Raw genomic sequence first — 21,054 nt, 5'->3', positions numbered from 1 at the left:
GGTTATCAATGTAGCGTAGGGTATAGAGGGTGAGTGATATAGTGTAAGATATAGAGGGGTCAGTGATGTAGTGTAGGGTATAGAGGGGTTAGCGATGTAGTGTAGGGTATAGAGGATCAATAGTGTAGTGTAGGGTATAGAGGGGACAGTGATGTAGTGTAGGGTATGGAGGGGTCAGGGACATAGTGCAGTTTATAGAGGCATTAATGGAGAATCATAGGGTATAGAGGGGTTAGTGATGTAGTGTAGGGTATAGAGCGGTTAGTGACGTAGTGCAGTGTATAGAGGAGATAATGATGTAGTGAAGGGTATAGAGGGGTCAGCGATGTAGTGCTCGGTATAGAGGAGTCATTTTTTTGTAAGGGGGCAAAAGATTTATCTTGCCCTTGGGCACATGGTATGGAGTAACTCCAGGGTTTTTTCCCCTGTTGTGTTCCTTTTTGCTAACAAACCTGAATCAGGCCCAAAATGTGAATGTGAATTAGCATGTGCCATTATGATTACAGGGTCAAACCTTGTAATCATAATGCATAGCAGCAGCACGATGGTGGAACATTCATGTCCCACGGTGGGACAGCTGTGCAGTCTTCAACGCATGTGCCAGCTACACCCTTCATCTCTCATTCGATAATATTGCTCTGCATACCTGCACAGAACTAGGCACGTTTGCTTTGTTTCCCCTGTAAGGTCTCATACAGTGCAACTGCACCCATAAGCCAGCACATGTTTCTTCTCTGTCATCTTGCTCTGCAAACCGTTCATAGGATGAAATCATGACATGACATTATCAATGTAGATTTTACACTGATTGCACATGATGTCTAGGTTGTACTTTCTGCTAGTTACCGTCACAAATTAGGTTTCACACTTTCCTCATGTTGTAGCTCGTTTGTCTATTTTATAGAACATCACTTAGCCCTATGGATAAAGGATGGACAAATATAACGGTGATGCAAGAGAATAGTAGCCAAAGCAATAATACTTAATAAGGAGGTGGTCCTGTGATTTTTCAGATCAATTAAATATATGAACATCATAATTGATTTTAGCAGGGCCGGCCTTAGGCATAGGCAAGCTAGGCAATTGCCTAGGGCATTTGGAATGCCTAGGGGCATCAGCAGCTTCTGCTGATTAAAATGATATGCAGCATGCCTATATTCTGTGTGTGAGTGAGGCTGTATTTGCATATGAAATAGTGTATTCATGGAAATCACTGTAACATAGCATTCCATATGCAGGTACAGCCACAGTCGCACATAAAATATAGGCATGCCGCATATCATTTTAATCATCAGAAGCCCCTTGTGTGTGCTGGTCCCAACAATGCAAATAAGACGAATTTTCAGCAAAAAATGCACCCAACGTTAGCAGAACTGGCCAGGAGCAGCATGGCCTATTGAGACAAGATGTATGCGGAAACATCTGTATCCAAGCAGAGGCAGAGGTTACAGTGTTAGTGGCTGTGTGAGTGCTGTCTGCGGGTGGGTTGGTTGTGCAATAGTGTTCGCATAAGTGTAAGGGGCATTATGTGTGTCATGTATAAATGCATTAATAATGTGCGACATATGTGTAACAGGCATTATGTGTGTCATGTGTATAAGGGCATTAATAATGTGCAACATATGTGTAAGGGGCATTATGTGTGTCATTATGTGTATGAAGGGCATTAATAAAGGTTGGCATAATGTGTAAGGGGCATTATGGTTATAAGGACATTAATAAGGGGCATTACTGTGTGGTATTATCAGGGGTGCCGAGAAAAAGGGGTAGGGGGTACAAATTACCCAGGCCAAAGTCTGATGGGAGGGCCCAGTTGGGGCCCCGGCCCCTTCCCCTTAATCAGCTCTTCTGCTCTGCCCAGCACACACTGCTTTGTGCTAAATTGCAGTGTGGCCATGGAGGTGGTTAAAATACACTATTTTCTCAGGATTTTTTTCTAAGGGAATAATGTGAGGAGTAATGTATATAACTAGGTAAAGTGGTACTACAGTGCGATGTAACGTGAATAAAGGACACCATCGCATGATATAATGTGAATAAAGTTGCACTACTGTGTGGCATAATTTGAACTGGGGGTAAAATTGTGTGGCCATGCCCCTTCCCAGCAAGAACACACCCCTGTTTGGGCCGCACACCAAATGTGTGCACTGTTTCTATTTAAAATATTGCGGGTAGGAGCACCAAAATGATGACTTCTATGATGAGGGTTGATGGTGCTGGGAAAGGGGAGCAGAGTCAGAGGCGGAACTAGTGGTGGTGCTAGGGGGCACCAGCCAAAATCTTGCCTAGGGCGTCATTTAGGCTAGGGCCGGCTCTGGATTTTAGTGAGGGAAATACCAATGTTTAGATCTTTGCTATGATTTTCTCAGGAGCGGTATGTACTAAAGAAGAAATGCACCAAAACCAAATTTTTATTGTATTTCCGAATGTACTAAAGCCAAGCCGCCAGGGCTCAGATGCAGCCTACAGAAGCATATGGGCTTCTTTCTGCAACGTAGACCCAGAAGTCCAGGGACCAGCCATCTCAGGAGAGCTGCCCTCTATGTTACTAATCACATATGTGATTAGCATTGTCACGATGGTTAGCAGGATGTACCACAATTGGTTGGTACATACCACCTATAGGGGTAGATTTATTAAGCTCGGTGAAGTGATAAAGTGTCTGGTTTTTATCATCGGCCAATCAGCTCCTACCTGTCATTTTTCAAACCAAGCCTGTAACTTCACAGTTAGGAGCTGATTGGCCCGTGATAAAAACGAGACACTTTATTACTTCACTGAGCTTACTAATGTGCCCCATAGTGTTCTCAATTTCATTTCATACAAATCTACAAAACCAAGCATTTCCCTACAGATTGCCATCATAGTAAAGGCCCATACACACTTAACGATTTTCAGTTGAAAATCGGTCAAAACGGGTGTTTTGACCGATTTTCAGTTGAAAATCGCCTAGTCTGTATGGGCCAGAGATCCCACACTAGCGATGATGCGCGCTCCCGCATCATCGCTAGGAAAGTGGTTGATCTGCTGGTAAAACCAGCATGCCTGACGATAATGGTTTATTTTGGAACCATCAACGCTCAGTGTGTATGTGGCGAGCGATGATGGTCCAAAGATTAGATGCTGCTGGCCCAGCCTCTCTCCCCCTGCTCCCTCCCCCTGTCCCCTGTCCTGCTATCCGATTCCCATCCACATTACTTAAACGGCGCCGCGCCACCCTGTCCCTGTCCAGCTTAAGATCAGCGGCACTGGTCCCCTAGTCCCCTTGTCTCTCTCCCCCTGTCCCCGTCCAGCTTCATCTCAGTGCAACTTGTTTCCTCCCCCCACCCCGCTCCCTCCCCCAGTCCCACGCTCTTACCCGCCCGTCCGCCCGGCTGCTGCTCGGTCCGGTCCGCCCTGCTGCTGCTCCGTCCGCCCGCCCTGCTCCTTCCGCTGCTTGTTAAATTATCAAGGCGCCGCTGCGGAGGAGAAGAAGCAGCAGCAGCTTCTACATCACATATCTACTGTGCTGTGCTGCTGTCCCTGTGCCATAAGTGAGTCCACTGCCACCAATAAATGTGCGACTAGGCACATATTAACAACACTGCCCACCAATGTTTTAGATCATGGGTCCTCAAACTGCGGCCCTCCAGATGTTGTGAAACTACAAATCCCAGCATGCCTTGCCACAGTTTTAACACTCCCTTATAGCAAAATTGTGGCAAAGCATGCTGGGATTTGTAGTTTCACAACATCTGGAGGGCCGCAGTTTGAGGACCCATATTTTAGATATTATGCTGGTAGTTACCAGCAAACCACTGACTACCAATGTTAAACAATGAGCTGCTAATGTATACATCACTGGCACAGGCCAGCAATATATATGTTAGTGGCTCCACTGCCCACCAATGTAAAAAAATGAGCTGGTAAAGTATACATTGCTGGCGCAGGGCAGCGATGTATACGTTACCAGCGCCACTGCCCACCAAAGTCAAAAAATTAGCTGTCAACGTATACATCGCTGCCTTGCGTGATGTATACCAGCATCACTGCCCACCAATGTAAAAAACCGGAGCAGGCAACGTATACATCGCTGGCACAGGGCAGCGATGTATACGTTACCAGCGCCACTGCCCACCAATTTAAAAAAAATGCACAGCTGGAAATGAAATCGCAGCCGTGTAGATGGGCGGGTTGCATGGCGTTTACTTGATCGCTGGGCTCTGAATATACACCCAGCGATCAGTTCTGAATCAGGCCCCAAGAACAGGAATGCACTGTATAAAATGTACCCTGCTCCGATGCTTGGAATCTAAACCCCGCCCATTATGTAAATAGCCTTATAATGAAAGATTTTCTGCAAAGTATTTCTCCTCCTGAAAATATCTTGTTCTTTGAGGAAAATATCTCAGTGTGTACGCACTACTTTGGTGACAGATATATCTATCAAAGATTTTGGCAAAGTCTTTTGAAATGAAAATCTTCTAGTGTGTATGAGCCTTAACATTTTATAACAGGGTTAAAAAAAACCTGCAAAAGAAGCATGGAAGGAGCTGGACTGACTAGCAAAGGTGTTGAACGTCTGCCAACATTGCCCTGTAATCCGAGCAATGGCAGAGGTAGCAGATTCTTTTTACAGATGCCAAGAACGATTGAAGTAAATGAAAAAATATTGAAAAAAAAGAGAAGAAAAATTACAGAGAGATGATTAAGGAGCAGTCTGCATGGGGAATGTGTAAGGGAGAACAATAACTCTCTTTCTAAGAACAGCAGAAGGTTGTGTGTATGACGTTTACAGGTTTAAGCTTAGGCAAAAGTATATCTCGCCTAAAGGGAAAATATTCTGTGCTGACCATATACCTATACAGGCTTGTCACCTAGACAGAATATGCCAGCATGCACTTGTTTAGAATTACATGAAGGAACAAGACTATAGTCAGGGGAAGTAATTTTGTTCACCACAGTAAACTTGGGAGGGGGAATGAGACCCTCTGTGAGGGCATCAGGAGAACAGCAAATTGAGCATTCAGTAAATTCCTTCTCCATTGTGTGTAATAAATGGCCCAAGAAGATGTAGTAGCAACACTAGACCTTTCACCAAATGCACTGGCTTATGGGAAGACTAGGATAGATCAGATGTGTTGTTTGCTGAGTACTAATCAATATATGAGTGCATCTACATTAAAAACAACATGAAAAATTGTACTATTTAAAGAGATGGGTGGAGAGAACATGTTTTGGAGACATTTACTATTGTTTAGACTTTTTTCCCTCTTAAAAGGACTTGACCAATTCCATCATCCCTGAGGTGTCAGTAGGGTTGCCACCTCTCCCTGATTTCTGGGATTCTCCTATTTTTGGTGGCAATCCTCCAGGAGGCTTTTCCAGTCTCCCAGATTCCGGGATTCTTCTGGAATCTGGGTGTCTAAAAAAATGTCCAGTCCAGCCCTCCACAGAGCCTCTCTCTCCCCAGTGTCAATGCCTCCCGTGCCCGTGTGCTGCCGCAGAGCTCCCCGTAGAAACAAATCCATGCAAGATGATGTCATCATCTCGCAAGCCTGTCTGCAGGCCCGCCGCCACCCGCCCACCCACCCACCGCTGGTGTTGCCGTGACTCCTGTAGCCTGCATCCAGCTGCCTCCTTTCTCACGCACCTTCTCTGGTCCAGTCCTCCTGCCGCCACTGCCAGCCTGGCCTTAGGTAAATTTAAACAGCCAGTCCATTTGTTGGAGAAAATATATTATATGTGTGTATATATATGTATACATAGACGGAGGGGCGGCACTCCAAAGAATACAGACGATTCAAGGAAAAATGCTGTTACATGATTCAGTTATATTGCAACTGTTTTCAAGTACAAAAGAATACAACCAAGTGACATACCTTATACCAAACAACCTAACTGTGAGACGCCCGAGGCCGTTGTGGGTACCTCCCACTCGGCGTACGAAGTCTGCTAACCATGACGTCATACATGTGCGGCACGCAGCAGCTGCCGCAATGTTACCTAGGTAACCATATACAAAATATCAATACACACTTCAAACAGTAAAAAACACTAAAAGCGATAATCATGACAGCCATCATATCGCAGTGTATTGATATTTTGTCTATGGTTACCTTGGTAACATTGCGACAGCTGCTGCGTGCCGAGAATTGATAGGCATTGGGGGCATTAGTTAGAAGGGGGGATTTCCAGGAATCGATAATGACTGAGGTGGCAACCTTAGGTGTCAGAGATTGGGTGTAGTACTGCACAGCTGTAGGAAATCTATTTCTGATTAACTTTTTAATTTATGAGATTGATTTAAAAACCTTCAAACATGGAGGTAAGTGCCATATTCACAGCTTTTGTGGGGAGTAAAGCACCAGAAACTCCCAGTTTGTGGATTTTGAAACTACCCAAGTGCTCAAGTGCTGCTAAAACAGTAATACTAATCTATACGAAATCCACATATATCAAAGACTGGCATATATCAAAGACTGGCTCTCAAGACTACTCTTATTTATTAGTATGGAGAACCTAAACATATCTAGTGAGATGCATTCGATGAGTATTATTTTGAATCTCATCGAATGCATCTCACTAGATATGTTTAGGTTCTCCAAACCATAATGAAGCATATGAATCTGTATTTATGACAGATCAAAATGCAGATTCATATGCTTCATTGCTTCGTTATGCTGTAGCACCTGCTTGTTGCCCATACTACCCTTGAATTCGGACTTTGGCATGACAGCAATTCTCCTACGAATTATCTTCTCCATAAGACATTGAGAAATGGGCTGGATTCCCCTTTGACTTTTATAGCATAATTAGAATTTTGAGTACTACTGTGTAACCGCAGCCCATTCTTATGAGACCACTGTTCCTTTATAAAGTATGAGAAATAGGGCTGAAATGTATTGTTTGCAGGGGATGCCAAAATCCTGACACTGATCAGGGCCCAACTAAGGGGGGAAAGGGTTATCCAGTAAGCAGCAGTGATAGCAAATCCAACTGCACATTTATACAAATATAAATAGAAAACCCGCGCTCCAAACAAAGGGTGCGGTTCTATCTGAAGAATAGTCACCAACTATTCCAATACAGTCATACAAAAAAGAAGTCAGATGAAGCACTCCCACTTAGGATATTCAATTCACAACTTCAATGATGATCCTTTGTATTCAATATCCTGTAGATTTCATAGACCTCAAAAAGAAGATAAACAAAATGCCCTTCTCATTGTGCAGACAATCTGATAAGAGTTACATATCCAAAAATGTACACATTTAATGTATAAACTCCGTACCGGAAAAGGGCACTAGCTTAGGCCACAAGATAAACAGCACAAACTCCTCAATCGTTGATTGCTTAATTGTTGTCCCATTGATCCTCAAATACCTTGGACATGGATATGCTCCACATGTAAAACAAGTATTTATTCATATAACAATCGACAACAATAAAAAGAAATAAGGGTCATAATACCACATGTGACCTTATAATCAAGGCTATGTAAAGGTACTCAATTTTTTTTTCCTTAGGAGGTCCCGGGTCTCCAAGGTAATGGTCACATATGCCTCTTTAGTCCAACCTCAGGTGTAGTGTCCCTTATTAATCCACATGTGCTCAAGTATCGTATGACTATGCTTTAAACCTGGACTGTTAGTGTGCCTTGAGGACAGTGGTTGTGAACCTCTGCACTAGTCAGACCAAAAGAAGCACTAGTGTACAGGAAGAAGTGTTGCAGGACCACATTTTCACACTTCCTTATTAACGGATATGGTATAAATCTGGATATAGATGTCACTCAAATAAGTTGGTGTTGAGGCCTGGGGTGGGACATAGGACGGTGCGGATAATTAGATAGAGAGTGTCTAGATAGACAGTCAATAAGTCTACCCCAAAAGGTCCAAATGCGATAGGTCAAAATGTTGACAGTGTCAAATGTCAACATGAAAAAAGTTGACATGAGTTTTTCCACTTATTTTGTTCTCAATTTTGACATGGACCTTCAATTAGTGTAATTTATGTGCTCACCATGCTTCGGGCTCGGCACACTTATATTCTCCCTCCATGCTGACACGGATTGTGAAGTAAGAACAAGTTGTTAAAAAAAAAAAATCATGAAGAACTCATGTCCACCTTGTCATGTGTCTACCTTATTCATGTTGACATTTTGACCCTGTTGACCTGTTGCATGTTGACCTGTTGGGGTAGACCTATTGACTGTCCATCTAGACACTGTCGATCTATCAACCGGGACCAGAAATGTACCAAAAAGTGGGAAATGTTTGCGCAATTGTCAGACAAACTTTGTTTATTGCATCATATTATTCTTTTCCCTTAAGTATTTGCATAATAACTTGTATTCATCTATGGTAATATTGATCTTTTTCACATTTTCATTAATACAGATAATAAAGGGATATCATTCTACTCTGTAGGTCTGAAATCAGGTAAGATATGATGTTTTCCTTTATGTCTGGTTTAAACAAACAACTTATTTGCCTGATTCTTTAGCGATAATCATTCTGAATTGTCAGCATTTAATATCAGACACAAGTAAACAGCTCACATTGGGGCTAATTCAGATCCTGAAGGGTCTGCATCCTGACGCATAAAGAACTGATTTTCAGCACTGTGAAACAGCGCGGGACCGTTTGACGTGTGCAGGCATGGATTGTGCAACACGTGGGAAGGGGACCGCAATATCCTCCATTTGTAAACATGGAGGCATGTTGCAACCATTTAGGGTGAGGGACTGGGGCGAAACTATAACTTTGTGGGCCCCATAGCAAAATCTAGAAAGCCACCACCACCACCATTGTCACTACAATTCAAAGAGAGGGAGGGGTATGAGCAGGAGTGAGACAGATTTGTCAGATAAGGATGGGAGAGAGAAAAGGGAGCATGGGTGGAAGACTGAAGAAAGTGTCAGAGGGAGCAAGAGGAAGAGACAGGTAGGGAGTGTGGGTGTCAAGGAGAGAGAGGGAGATGATGTCAGATGAGGTGAGAGAGATAGGGGCTGTGAGCAGAAGAGACCCTATAGCACAGGATAGGGTGGCATAGACGGCACCATATGGGTGCACAGATAGGCAGATGGGGAGTAAGACTGATGGGCTTTCCCTCTACAGACAGATGGGGACATACATGGACAGACCAATGGGGGTGCATAGACAGACAGACAGATGGATAAACGGGCACATGGTGGGGGAGAGGGGGGAGGATAGTACAATTACTCTGTCAGCTGTGTGGTGTTGCTACTGCAGATTTGCTTCCAGGCAGTATGCAAATGAGAATTGGAGGTATGGAAATATAATTTAAGCAGCCCTCCCATCTTATTTATTTATGTATTAAGTTTCTTATATAGCACAGCATATTCCATTGAGCTCCTACTAGGTACCCCTCTTATTCCCAACATGCTTTGTGTCTGGTTACATGTGTCTCTCTCCCTTAATCACCCCCCCCCCCTTCCCCACCAGCAACCTCCTCTTTGCTACACTTTCAGACCCTTATTCTCTCTCAGCCCCTGCTTTTCTCACTGCTTCCCTCACCTATCTGCTGCACCTCTTACTAACATCTTCCTCTTTAACCCCTAGCGCTCCTCAATTTTCTTTATCACCTACTTCAGCTCTTTCTCCAAGCAGGGACACAGACATCTCACTGGGCCCCTCCATCAGACCTGGGCCTGGGTAATTAGAACCCCCTCCCCAGGGGCATATTTATAATGGGTGCAGTGTGCACAGTGTCACATGGGCCCCTGAAATCCCAAGGGGAGCCACACCGCACTCATTTTTTTTTTATACTTACCCTCTGGAGTCCAGCGATGGTGGCTGCACCACTTCGCAAATGGCCAGAAAAATGGCCGCCACGCCATTTTTCCAGAGATCTGCGCATGCACAGAGGAGTCTGGGCAGTCTTGTGCTTAGACTCCTTCATAAATTGCCAGGTCCATTTATCAGAAGATTTTCAAATGAGCGGTAGGGTCTGAGCACTCTAGTATGTACACCTTGTGTGTCCTCTTGGCTACTTTTATGCTCCTCCTGCCCTACTGGGTCATATGTATGTCCTGTCAGCCGCAACATTTACTAAATAGGATGTATATCCAACTGCTCTAACTACATCTAAATTAGCCCCATTGTGTGGCTGAAGCTGGCTGTACAAAACCTGAATTGGATATTAGAGCTGTCATTCTTATACTTCCTAAATTCCTGGGTTTTTGTTTTCACTCTTCTGGCCCACACTGGTGCAATCACTATGTCCTATCACACTCCTTTTCTCCTCATTATCTATTTTCTTTGTATAAAGTTCCCAGCAGATGTCCCAGTCATTGGTTATATATAGTTACGGTTCCCCGCTTGCTGCTTCCACAGGGAGTTGCCCTTCTCAAGTATTTTCCTGCAAGAACAGCCAGTGCATCACCAAGCAGAACCCAGAATGTGATAATGTCCGCGACTGCAAAGATGGATCAGATGAGAAGATTTGTAGTGAGTCTCACAGGAAGCCCAGAGAAAACTCCTGCACAAGCATTGCAATACTCTGAGTAACAAATGATGCTGCTTTTATTCTTAAGCAAACTCAAAACCTGCTTATAAAACATGCATTCATGTATATCTGACATGTGCTAATCATCAATTGTAATTTCTTATTTCTTTTACTTGCTAATTTCTGCAATGATTATAATGAGTGTTAGGATTCTCAGAGGTAAACTGGGAGTTCTATTGAAGATGGGATGTTCACCATAGCAGCCAATCAAATTCTACTTATTTATTTAGCACCGTTTAGAAGATAATAGATAGGATCTGATTGGTTGTTATTGGCAACATCTCATCTTCAATAATACTCCCACCTTAGTAAATGTATCCCTCACTATAAGCTTCTACTTCTGTCCCTTATTTATTGCTCACTCTACAGACTGTGGTACTCGACCTGCAATAAAAAAGTCCAACAGAATAGTTGGTGGATCAGATGCATCCAAGGGAGAATTCCCATGGCAGGTCAGTCTAAGGGAGAACAATGAGCACTTCTGTGGAGCCACCATCATAAGTGGCAAGTGGCTGGTCTCCGCAGCCCATTGCTTCAATGAGTAAGTATAGTTGAACGTATTACAACGTATATCAGCTGTATCCTATTACCATTATATACTTTCCAATAGCCCTCTTCTAGGAAAGCACCTGCTACATTACTAAGGTATAGTATCTCCTTCACTATACCATAATGCTCTCGGTTCACCTATCGATTGTGCTCTAGAATTATCATGAATAATCACTACTTCCACTCCTGAAATTCTTTCTGCATCCTAGAAAATGATAAACAAAATCGAATTGTTTTAATTTTTAGAAGTTTAATAATTTTACCCCAATATTTGTGCTGTTTTATATATGTTTTTATTCTGCGTTTTATGTCCATGTATTTCACTCTCTGCGACAGACATATCACAACCACATGTGCCCCTAATATTACATTTATCCTGATTAAACGTCTCTGGCATGTTCCCTGTGTGCTATTCTGCATGGATGTGGCTGTTCTGTTCACTTATGTAACTAAACATGCATTGTTTGTAAATCTTTGGGTATTTGCCAGTTTTCAGGATCCAGCGGTATGGTTGGCTTACATTGGATCTACGTCTCTGAGTGGAACAGACAGCAACACGGTAAAAGCATCCATTAAAAGCATTGTTAAGCACCCGTCATACGACCCAGACACAGCAGATTATGATGTGGCTGTACTGGAACTGGACTCTGAACTACGATTCAACAAATACACCCAACCAATCTGCCTGCCAGCGCCCACTCATGTCTTCCCTATGGGCAAGAAGTGCATCATCACTGGATGGGGATACCTCAAAGAGGATAACTGTAAGATATCCACAGTGCTACTGAGTAAAGCAAAGAATTAAAACATTAGTCCGAGTGCTCAAAGGTGTTGAATATGTCATTTATTAATTAACCATTGACTTTTAATAGCTTGAACTGCATCTATAATGTAGTACAATGTCTAACCGCTTGAGTGGTGTTTTTTCCTGGGACAGGGCAGGTTTGTCCTGCCCGGGAAATACTTGCCACAGAAGGGGCAGCCACTGGCTTCTGCGGCAGCCCCCTGGAGCTGCTACTGAAGGCTCTGGCTGTTTGCAGCTGCTCAATGAATTTCAGGCCACTCTGGTGTTCATGCTGACACACAGTGGTATTCAAATGGGATACGGTCATTTGGTCGACCCATATTAAGGTCGTCATGCATTGGGTCGACAGGCCTTAGGTCAACACCTGAAATAGTCAATATTGCTAAGGTCAACAGGGTTGGATGGTTGACACAAGTATTAGGGGATGGGAAGATCGACAGTCAAAATGAGTTTGTCATATTTTTTTGAGCTGACATGCGGTATTTCATACCCTACCATCCACTACGGTGTGTCCCCCGAAGCATGGCGAGTGCACGCAGTACACGTAGACAGTGTTCATGTCGACTGTGTCAGCATTCGGGGCAAAAACGTGACATCATGTCGACCTTTCCATTGTCGACCTAATGCTTGTGTCGACCTTTCCGACCCGGTTGACCTGTTTCAGGTGTCTTCCTAGGGCATGTCGACCTTTAGTGGCCGAGCCAATGCATGTCGACATAAATTGGGTAGACCCAATGTCCCGTACCCATTCAAACATGGTCCTCAGGACTACAAATAACATAGGTGCACAGGTGTACTCATTAGTTACTTATGGGCAGATTTATTAAGCTCGGTGAACTGATAAGGTGTCTGTTTTTTTTATCACCGGCCAATCAGCTCCTACCTGACATTTTTCAAACCAAGCCTGTAACTTCAGAGGTAGGAGCTGATTGGCCGGTGATAAAAAACAGACAGTTTATCACTTCACCGAGCTTAATAAATCTGCCCCCAAGTGTGAAAACCCATGCAATAACATATAAGCACTGTTACCTATATGCCAAAGTTGCCATTAATTCCTGATACATTTCATACTTTAGTGGGAGATTATCAAAGCATGGACAGATACAGTAAAGGGGGTATTCAATCTTGGGTAGCCGAAAAATTTGGACATACCTATTCACTACAGCTTTTTTTGGGTGGCTTTTCTGCTGATGCAGATTCAACTTTCTTTAAAGTCGAATCTGCATCTGCTAAAAATAGTCGAAAACAGATGCGTATTTGACTAAAACACACGGATCAGTGAGTAATTTGCCGATCCACGTGTTTTCCGACTGTTCCGCTTCTTCTGACAGACGAAAATTCAGCACTTAGATTGAATAGATCGAATGTAAATTTGACTGAGAATTGTCAAAAAAATTCCAAAGTTTCTGACTTTCCAGAGACTGAATCCCCCCCATAAAGCACTAATCAGCTTCTAAAGGCCCACACACACTGGGCGACTTTGAGTTGAAAGCCGCTCAAAACAGCCTGTTTGAGCGGCTTTCAGCTCAAAGCCGCCCAGTGTGTATGGCCCGGCGATGAGCGGTGAGTGCTGCTGCACGCTCCCGCATCATCGCTGGGAAAGCTGCTCATCTGCTGGTTATACCAGCAAATGAGCGCCGTTGAGGATGGCTTTGCATTGCTCTGCGCTATGCAAAGCCGTCCTCCCCCCTCCGTCAGCGCCGGGCAGGGGGAAAGCCACTCAGTGTGTCATCATTGCTGTCCATACACGCTGGGCATAATCGCCCAGTGTGTATTGACCTTAACTCTCATTTTACAGGCTGTGTTTAAAAAAAGTCAGAAGCTGACTAGTTAGTGCTTTATTTCTCTCCATTTTACCACTCACCATGCTTTGCTAAATAACCCCCTAAATGAATTCTAATTTTGAATCTGAATCCTGTGTTTCCTGCTGGTAATTCCCCTATAATGTCAGTTATGTCTATGAGAATCAGAGACAGGACACAGGCTCAGCTCACATTGATAAATGCTTTGGGGAGAAGAATCAAATGTTAATAAAATCAAATAATTTCCATCACACAATCTTCTAGTAATAATACATTTTTAATTCATACTATTTTAAATAAAACATTTTGTTACAAACAAACAAAACAAAAAAACTTTATTGAAAGCAGAAATACATAAATACATATAGATAAAGACATATAAGTCAAATCAAGCCACTAGCGTTAATAGGATGCAACAATTGAAATCCCATCAAGAAAAACATAAAGATGAAGAAGCGGAGAAGGAAAGAATGTAAGGCAATACACATTAAGATTGAATGGTGTTTATCAGATGACAAGTGCAATTTAGATTTTGCATGTAAGATACTATATATAACTGTAGAATAAGTGTGAATATTATTATTATTACTTGTTTAACATTGGCTTCTTTTTCTCCTTATGCTTTTCAGTTGTTTAATAGGACATGTGTTTAAGCCAGGGTAAGCAGGCAAAACTAACATTCAAACTTGTCACTAGCGTGTCAGGAACCCAGCATTTACACTGCCCACCAATTACAGGCAAATGCATCCGCTAACGATGGGTTCCTATGTTTTTTTCTCCCCAATTTCAGTAGTGAAACCTGAAGTTTTACAGAAAGCTACAGTGGCCCTTATGGATCAATCACTCTGCAACAGTTTATACAGCAACGTGGTAACTGACAGGATGGTATGTGCAGGCTATTTGGAGGGCAAGATTGATTCATGCCAGGTAATCAAATGCATCTTCTTGTCTAAACTGGTGATTGTGTGGTTAAACTGGAGCTAAACAATAAGAGTATTTACTCTACATTGCAAATACATTGTAGAGTCCTCCTTCACACCACACCCTGGACCCAGGATAGTGCCGGGTTGCTGACGTAATGACCCGGGCAGGGCCGGTGCAAGGCACTGGAGCGCCCCAGGCAGGGAGGACAAACGTGTTCACGCCTCCACGACGCTCCACGGGTGGCGGGGGGGATTTGGGGGGTGCTGCGGTTTGGGAGGGACCTAGATTATTCGGCCGCGGCGCTCCATGGGTAGGGGGGAGGGGGGCAGGGCGCGTTTGCCGGGTGATCATGTAGAGATCTGCGGGAAACTTATCCCTGCGTCCTTGCTGCTCTGATCCAGGTTCTCTGCTGAAGATAGGGGGGGGAGGTGCGCGGGTGATGCAGCAAGTCATTCCACGGGGGTGATGCTCCGGGGGGAGAGAGTTGCGGCTTGCACTGACCTCCACCCAGGGGGGGCCTGCTCCAAACTGCCACCCTCCAGTGGTCGGCACCCTAGGCAAATGCCTAAAGCTGCCTAATGGTGGTGTCGGCCCTGCACCCAGGTCAAGGTGCAGTGTGAAACGACCAAAGCTTATTACCCGGGTCGAGCACCCCGGCAATTTAACACGGGGTATAAGAAGAGTTAAACCTGGGTCTCTCTCTGTATAATGGGCCATGTGTTCGACTCATGTTTGCGATTTGAAAAGGGTATTAAAGGCATTGTTTTATGGTTGACCATGGTGCACTAATGCAAGTTAGGTGGTTTTTCCACTTATTCTTTAGCCAAGAAAGACCCAAATGAATCAAGAGTCTCTAATAGATCTCCAATAATGCAAGTACTAATAGATTTTGGGGTACTTATATGTTAGTTTGGCGACCACTAAGCTATTTGCTTAGTTTTCCGCGTCCCCTCGCTGCGCTCGCCACACTACATAAAATCAACTCCATGCCGACATGGATAGTGGGGGTATGAGCGTACTAACTATAGTGGGTGAAAAACTAACATATAAGTACCGATTTCGGTTAAATCACCCACAGCTTGTGTATGTTCAGGCTTGTGGCTGCACATACTCAATAGGACTCCAGGGGTGAAATGTAATAGGATGAGAGATTCAGAAAGTGAGAGATTTGGTAAGAAATCTCCAGTTTTTTTAAAGTGGCAATCATTGACACAGCAAAATCACACTGGTTTTGCTGTGTAAATGATTGCCACTTTAAAAAAACTGGAGATTTCTTACCAAATCTCTCACTTTCTGAATCTCTCATCCTATTACATTTCACCCCAGGTCCGGACGTCCTCTCTTCACTAGACAGCTTTTATCAAAAGAGCTTTCCCTCAATTAATTATTCATGCATACAGCGTTAATAAAAATTGGTATTCATGAAATAAGGGATAGAATATACAGCATAGAATACTATATGAAAGATATGAAACATCCCACCAACAGAGAGGTTAAATGCTAGATAGATACACACAGTCAACCAACCAATGACAACAGCAGACATCTTATACCATGCAACAATAAGTGTGCATCCAACAGATTTGTCACAAGAAAAACAAGTAAATTGTACCCAGCCCTCTTCTTTGCCTTTTAGGTATTATTATTCTGTTACCTTTACAATAATTGTCCACAATCATGTGTGACTCCTAGGTAAGTGTGCAATAAAAATGCAACTAAGGGTAGCACGCAATCAGACTATATTCAGTTCACTGTGATTCAAATAAGTGCAAACACTGATAAAGGACTCCCTTAAGGCCCATACACACTGAGCAATTTTGAGCTGAAAGCCGTTCAAACTTGATGTTTTGTGCGGCTTTCAGCTCAAAGCCGGCCAGTGTGTATGGCCTGGCGATGAACGGTGATGCATCATCACCGGGAAAGCTGTTCATCTGCTGGTATTGCCATCATCGCATTGGAAAGCCGTCCATCTCCCTCACTAGTAGGGCAGTACTTTTGTAGCAAGTGGAGTTCAACACATACATAATGCTTGAATATTAATGTAAATTAAATATAATTAAGAACAGGACGTAATGGGAGAATCATACAGAACAATGAAAGTGTCATACCTCTGGGTCAGACATATGATATTATAAACCTGGCTTTGCTCTGAGGTTAGCAATTGTGCAATGGAACTTCCCCAAGTGTCAAAAAAGGAAGAGGCAGTCTTCTCCATATCAAACATAGTCGCCACCAAGTCCATTCGAAAAATAAATTTTCTCTCTATATAAAATTACAATGTAATAGGGATTGGGTCATCTTGTAAGATGAAAATTTTTCCATATCACTTTTAGCAAGCAATAATTTCCTACTGATTGATCTAGAAAGACATTGGTCTAATGAAATATCCCAGTTGGTATCTGAGAATATACAGAAGATCCTTCCTTCTTCATTCCATGGCCTTCAAAACAACTTAAAAAGCATCCCAAAACAATTTTTACCTCAAGGGTGGGTAAATTGTGTCCTCCAGATGGATCCAGAGACAATGATTTCACTATCTGGGTGACACAACTCCCCATGAGATGTTTAAAACCCTCCCCCAGGGAGGAGTGCTTTAAGACAAACCGAACATGGTAGTACCAGAAAACAAGAAAACGTAGTGAACCATGTACAACGCACCAGGCATTTACCTGTCAAAGCTGATCCAAAGAAACACCTTTCCATATAGCCCAAAAATGAAAACACTGGCATGGTGCGCCAAAATAGCGATAGTCTCATTCCCAACCAACCAACTTTGCACATTATTATCATAATAGAGTACCAGCAGAGAATCCATGTGATGAACTAAAGCTCAATTCAAATACAGACGACCACCGCCCTGGGTATCAGCAGTCCCCGGAGCAGGGAAGTGAATGAAGCTCTCTTCTCAGCCCCTTGGAATCTTCCAGCAGTGCTGGGTCTCCTGATGTGTGCTGCAGGTTGATTTTGCCTTAAAACAAATTGCTGCTTTGGATCTAGCATCTAGCATTTGAAAGAACATTTCTCTTTAAAATGTGGGTGCCACCATGTGTACATTTACAATTATGGTCATAATCAGACAAATAGTGCTCTACCACCCATATAGAAAAATCCTGTTTTCCGTAAAGATGGGTAATATTGTCTGTAGATCACGGCTGATCACCATACAAAAGCTACTAAGGGGCAGGCCCAGCTTTAGACCTAGGCTTCAAGGGCAACTGCCTTGGGACCCAAAAATTACAATTACATTTTTGGTTCCCTCCTCTGAGGCTGAAGCCAAACAATACCGAAATTTGTTACACAAACTTTATATAACATTTATTAGTATTATTGTGCTGTGTATTGTTCTACTTTTGTGTGTATTACACTGAAATCCAGAATAAAAAACAAAAATATTAATTTTGTTTTGCTAGGTAATGTGCATTAGTTGTAATAGCTGGGTGTACTCAGGCCCGCCGTCAGCGCCACTGGCCCCGGCAACCCCCCCCCGAGAAATTAACAGGGGTGTGGGTCACTGACCCGTAATGGCACCTGGCAGTGCAACACCCGCTCTAATAGAGAAGACAGGCTAGTGCTGCAGCCTGTCCTCTACTCCCACTGCCTGGCCATTGTAGCGGGGGAGGGGTGTGCAGGACCTGGGCCCCTCCATCAAAAGTCAAAAGTACCCCCTTCCCCACCCCCTCGACGGCCCTGGGTGTACTGCATACTCAATGCTAGACATTTTTTTACAAAGGTCAAAATGACTTCACCAAAATTTTTCCAGGAGCAAAGCAGAAGTGAAAAACTGACACTGCTAAGAAGGAACTTCTTTTAGACATGGGTGCCCTTGAATTTATGGAGAGAGGTTGAGGGAACTATTTCCTATCCCTGTACTCCAATGGTCCTGAATTAAATGCATTCAGAAATATGTGACAATCAATACAAAAGGGTTGAGAGTGATATGTGAGAGACGCAGTCGTTAATGTAGAAGCACAAGAAGTGGTTTGTATAGTCAGCCAGCGGCTGCAGGACTAGGTGTGAATGGAACTGTAAGACAAGCAGGGGCTGCCCTGGAGCCATGATCCTTCTGTGCACTGGGCTGTGAACACTAAAGCCAGCGCTGGTAGTTCTCCACATTTACTTTCAGATGAATAGGGAAAATAAGATTTAAGCATATAACACATTGATCAAAATAGAAATCCTCCGATGACTGGATGCAAAAAAAATGCAAACACATTTTCAAGATAATATATAGCTAGTCTTACTATAGGTGTGTACACACGGTAGATATGCCGCGATATGCGAGTCCCGATATGATCAGATCGCTTCGGGACTCGCATAGCACGGCATGCTGCAGAGGGACAATTTAGACTATATAGTGCAGATCTGCACTATATAGTCTTGCCTGCCCTCTCTATTTGGCTGCCGATTTGCACTCACACGGGAGCGCGCATCGGCAGCGCATCGGGCTCGCAAGCCCTAAAAATGCACACAATCAGCATGCAATATGGCTTCAGATGTTCACTATATCGGCACATCGGAAGCCACATCGCACCGTGTGTACACACTATATCACTTTGTAATGGGACACTCATTAATTATGCAGGTTATGAAGCTAATTAAAACTCACGTAAAAGGCTTGAAGTTAGCCAGCCACAGAACCTGTGTATTTCATGAGTGCCCCATTTCAAAGGGATAGTATGGTACGCCTATATATAGCCATTTTTATATTTTCAATTTATGTCGCTTCATTAACTAGAGAGCAAAAAATAGCTGTGCCCATGGTCTGGCAACTACTGCAGGATTTAATGTGTGGATCTAAATGATTAACTTCAGACCAAACAAAACAAACGTTCTGCAGTAATACCAAGCACTGTTTCGAATGCTAGGGTAAGCATTGCAGGGGATGAGGGGCGTGATCACGGAAGTCTCTGTGTAGGGCGGGAGCCTGTGAGCCCGCTGACATGCTGTGTGTGAAGTAACAGCGGGAGAGAAAGTACCACCGTGCATATGGTCGACTGAAGTACGTGCAGAGCCAGGTCTATAACTAAAAGAAGCTTACGTATTGGAGGTTGGAGAGTGGGGAGTGCTGCGAAGCTGAGACGGAGACGGAGGCTCCGACACCGCCTGACAGCCCGAGTGTCCTTGTGTCCTGTGGACCGGGTGTGCGGACGCGGAGAGGTGACGGTGTGTGACGTCTATGCTGAGAGACGCGGACAGCGCGTGGTGAGCAGGAGCCCTGCTGCAGTTGGACGGGGCGGTGTGGAGAGACGCAGGCAGCGGGCGGAGAGCCGGAACCTCGTCATAGATAGACGGCGAGCTGGAGAGACCCGGCAGACAGAGGGAGACAGTGGCTGACTTACCCGCCGCCACGGTGCACGCAGTGGCTGGGTGGGAGAGACCGGTGGACTGTTGCCAGTAGTCTCATGAGTGGTTGTCCTGCGGTCCAGGTCGATAGCCCAGCTGCTCCTAGAGTCATTTAGTGGGGTGAAGGTTCCCCCAGTGGACTGTTCTTACACAAAAGAGAAGGACCCTGAGTCCGGTGGAGTGACGGATAGCCAGAGGTGGCTTCAAGGTACCGGGGCACAAACACACAAAACCTGTACAAACCAGGGGAACAGGGGAGAAAACACGGGGGGAAGGCAAGCTGTTTTCCAAATATAACACTAGAACTATGGGCAAGACTGGGCAAACTGCGGCTGCTGCAAAACTAGAAAAGTTTGCAAGAAATACCAGCAACCAGCCTAAACCCCCTAATATGGAACCCCGTGAGTCCCTGTCCCCAAATAAATCCCTGATGTCAAAATCAATGGTTGTAGATCCGGTCCCAGAAGCCTCAGTCCAAAAGCTACTGGAAGCTATCAATGGCAGTGAGGAAAGGTTAAGTGGTAAAATTGAGCAGACCCAAACTGAAATTGTACTTCTAAGACAATCAGTCCAAAACATGCAGACCCGAATTAAGGAGACGGAAGATAGAATATCCCAGGTGGAAGACATACAGGGCCCTATGGTGGAACAGATTAAAAAATTAACTGGCTCAGTGGCATTGGTTCAGAGTCAGATGGCGGAAATGGAGGGGCGCCTACGGCGCAATAATATCAGGCTAATTGGTATACCCGAAAAAATAGAGGGCCCCAACCCGGAGATGTGGCTAGAAAAATGGCTGATAGCCCAGCTCGGTAAGGAGACTCTCTCGCTACAATTTTGTGTGGAAAGAGCACATCGGGTGCCTATGAAACCCCAACCACCAGGAGCCCCAGCAAGGACCGGGACATTATAATCCGTAAATCCAGAGGCCAGAATTTGGTTGTAGAAGGGTGCAATGTGATGATTTTCCCGGACTTTGCTAGGGAAGTGCAAAAAGAAAGATTGAAATATGTGAATATAAAGAAAAGGCTAAGAGAGTATAATATTGAATACTCAATGATGTTCCCTGCAAAGTTGAGGATTATTGTGGAAGGACAAACGAAGTTTTTCAGCAGTCCA

General features: G+C 44.0%; 1 protein-coding gene across 1 annotated transcript in view; it reads left to right on the top strand.

Moving 5' to 3' along the window:
* TMPRSS9 (transmembrane serine protease 9) overlaps positions 1–21,054 on the top strand; it is a 117,628-nt gene that overhangs the window by 64,938 nt on the left and 31,636 nt on the right. The window contains exons 6-10 of the mRNA XM_083174840.1: positions 8,382–8,423; positions 10,341–10,454; positions 10,882–11,053; positions 11,551–11,825; positions 14,459–14,595. Coding sequence (XP_083030966.1) covers positions 8,382–8,423; positions 10,341–10,454; positions 10,882–11,053; positions 11,551–11,825; positions 14,459–14,595 — 740 coding nt within the window. The remainder of the gene's footprint in view (positions 1–8,381; positions 8,424–10,340; positions 10,455–10,881; positions 11,054–11,550; positions 11,826–14,458; positions 14,596–21,054) is intronic.

This window comes from Crinia signifera, chromosome 1, assembly GCF_055691185.1.
Source record: "Crinia signifera chromosome 1, ASM5569118v1, whole genome shotgun sequence".
NCBI classification, from domain to species: domain Eukaryota; kingdom Metazoa; phylum Chordata; class Amphibia; order Anura; family Myobatrachidae; genus Crinia; species Crinia signifera.
Note: the sequence above shows the minus strand (reverse complement) of the source record. Positions and strands in the feature narration are given on the sequence as shown.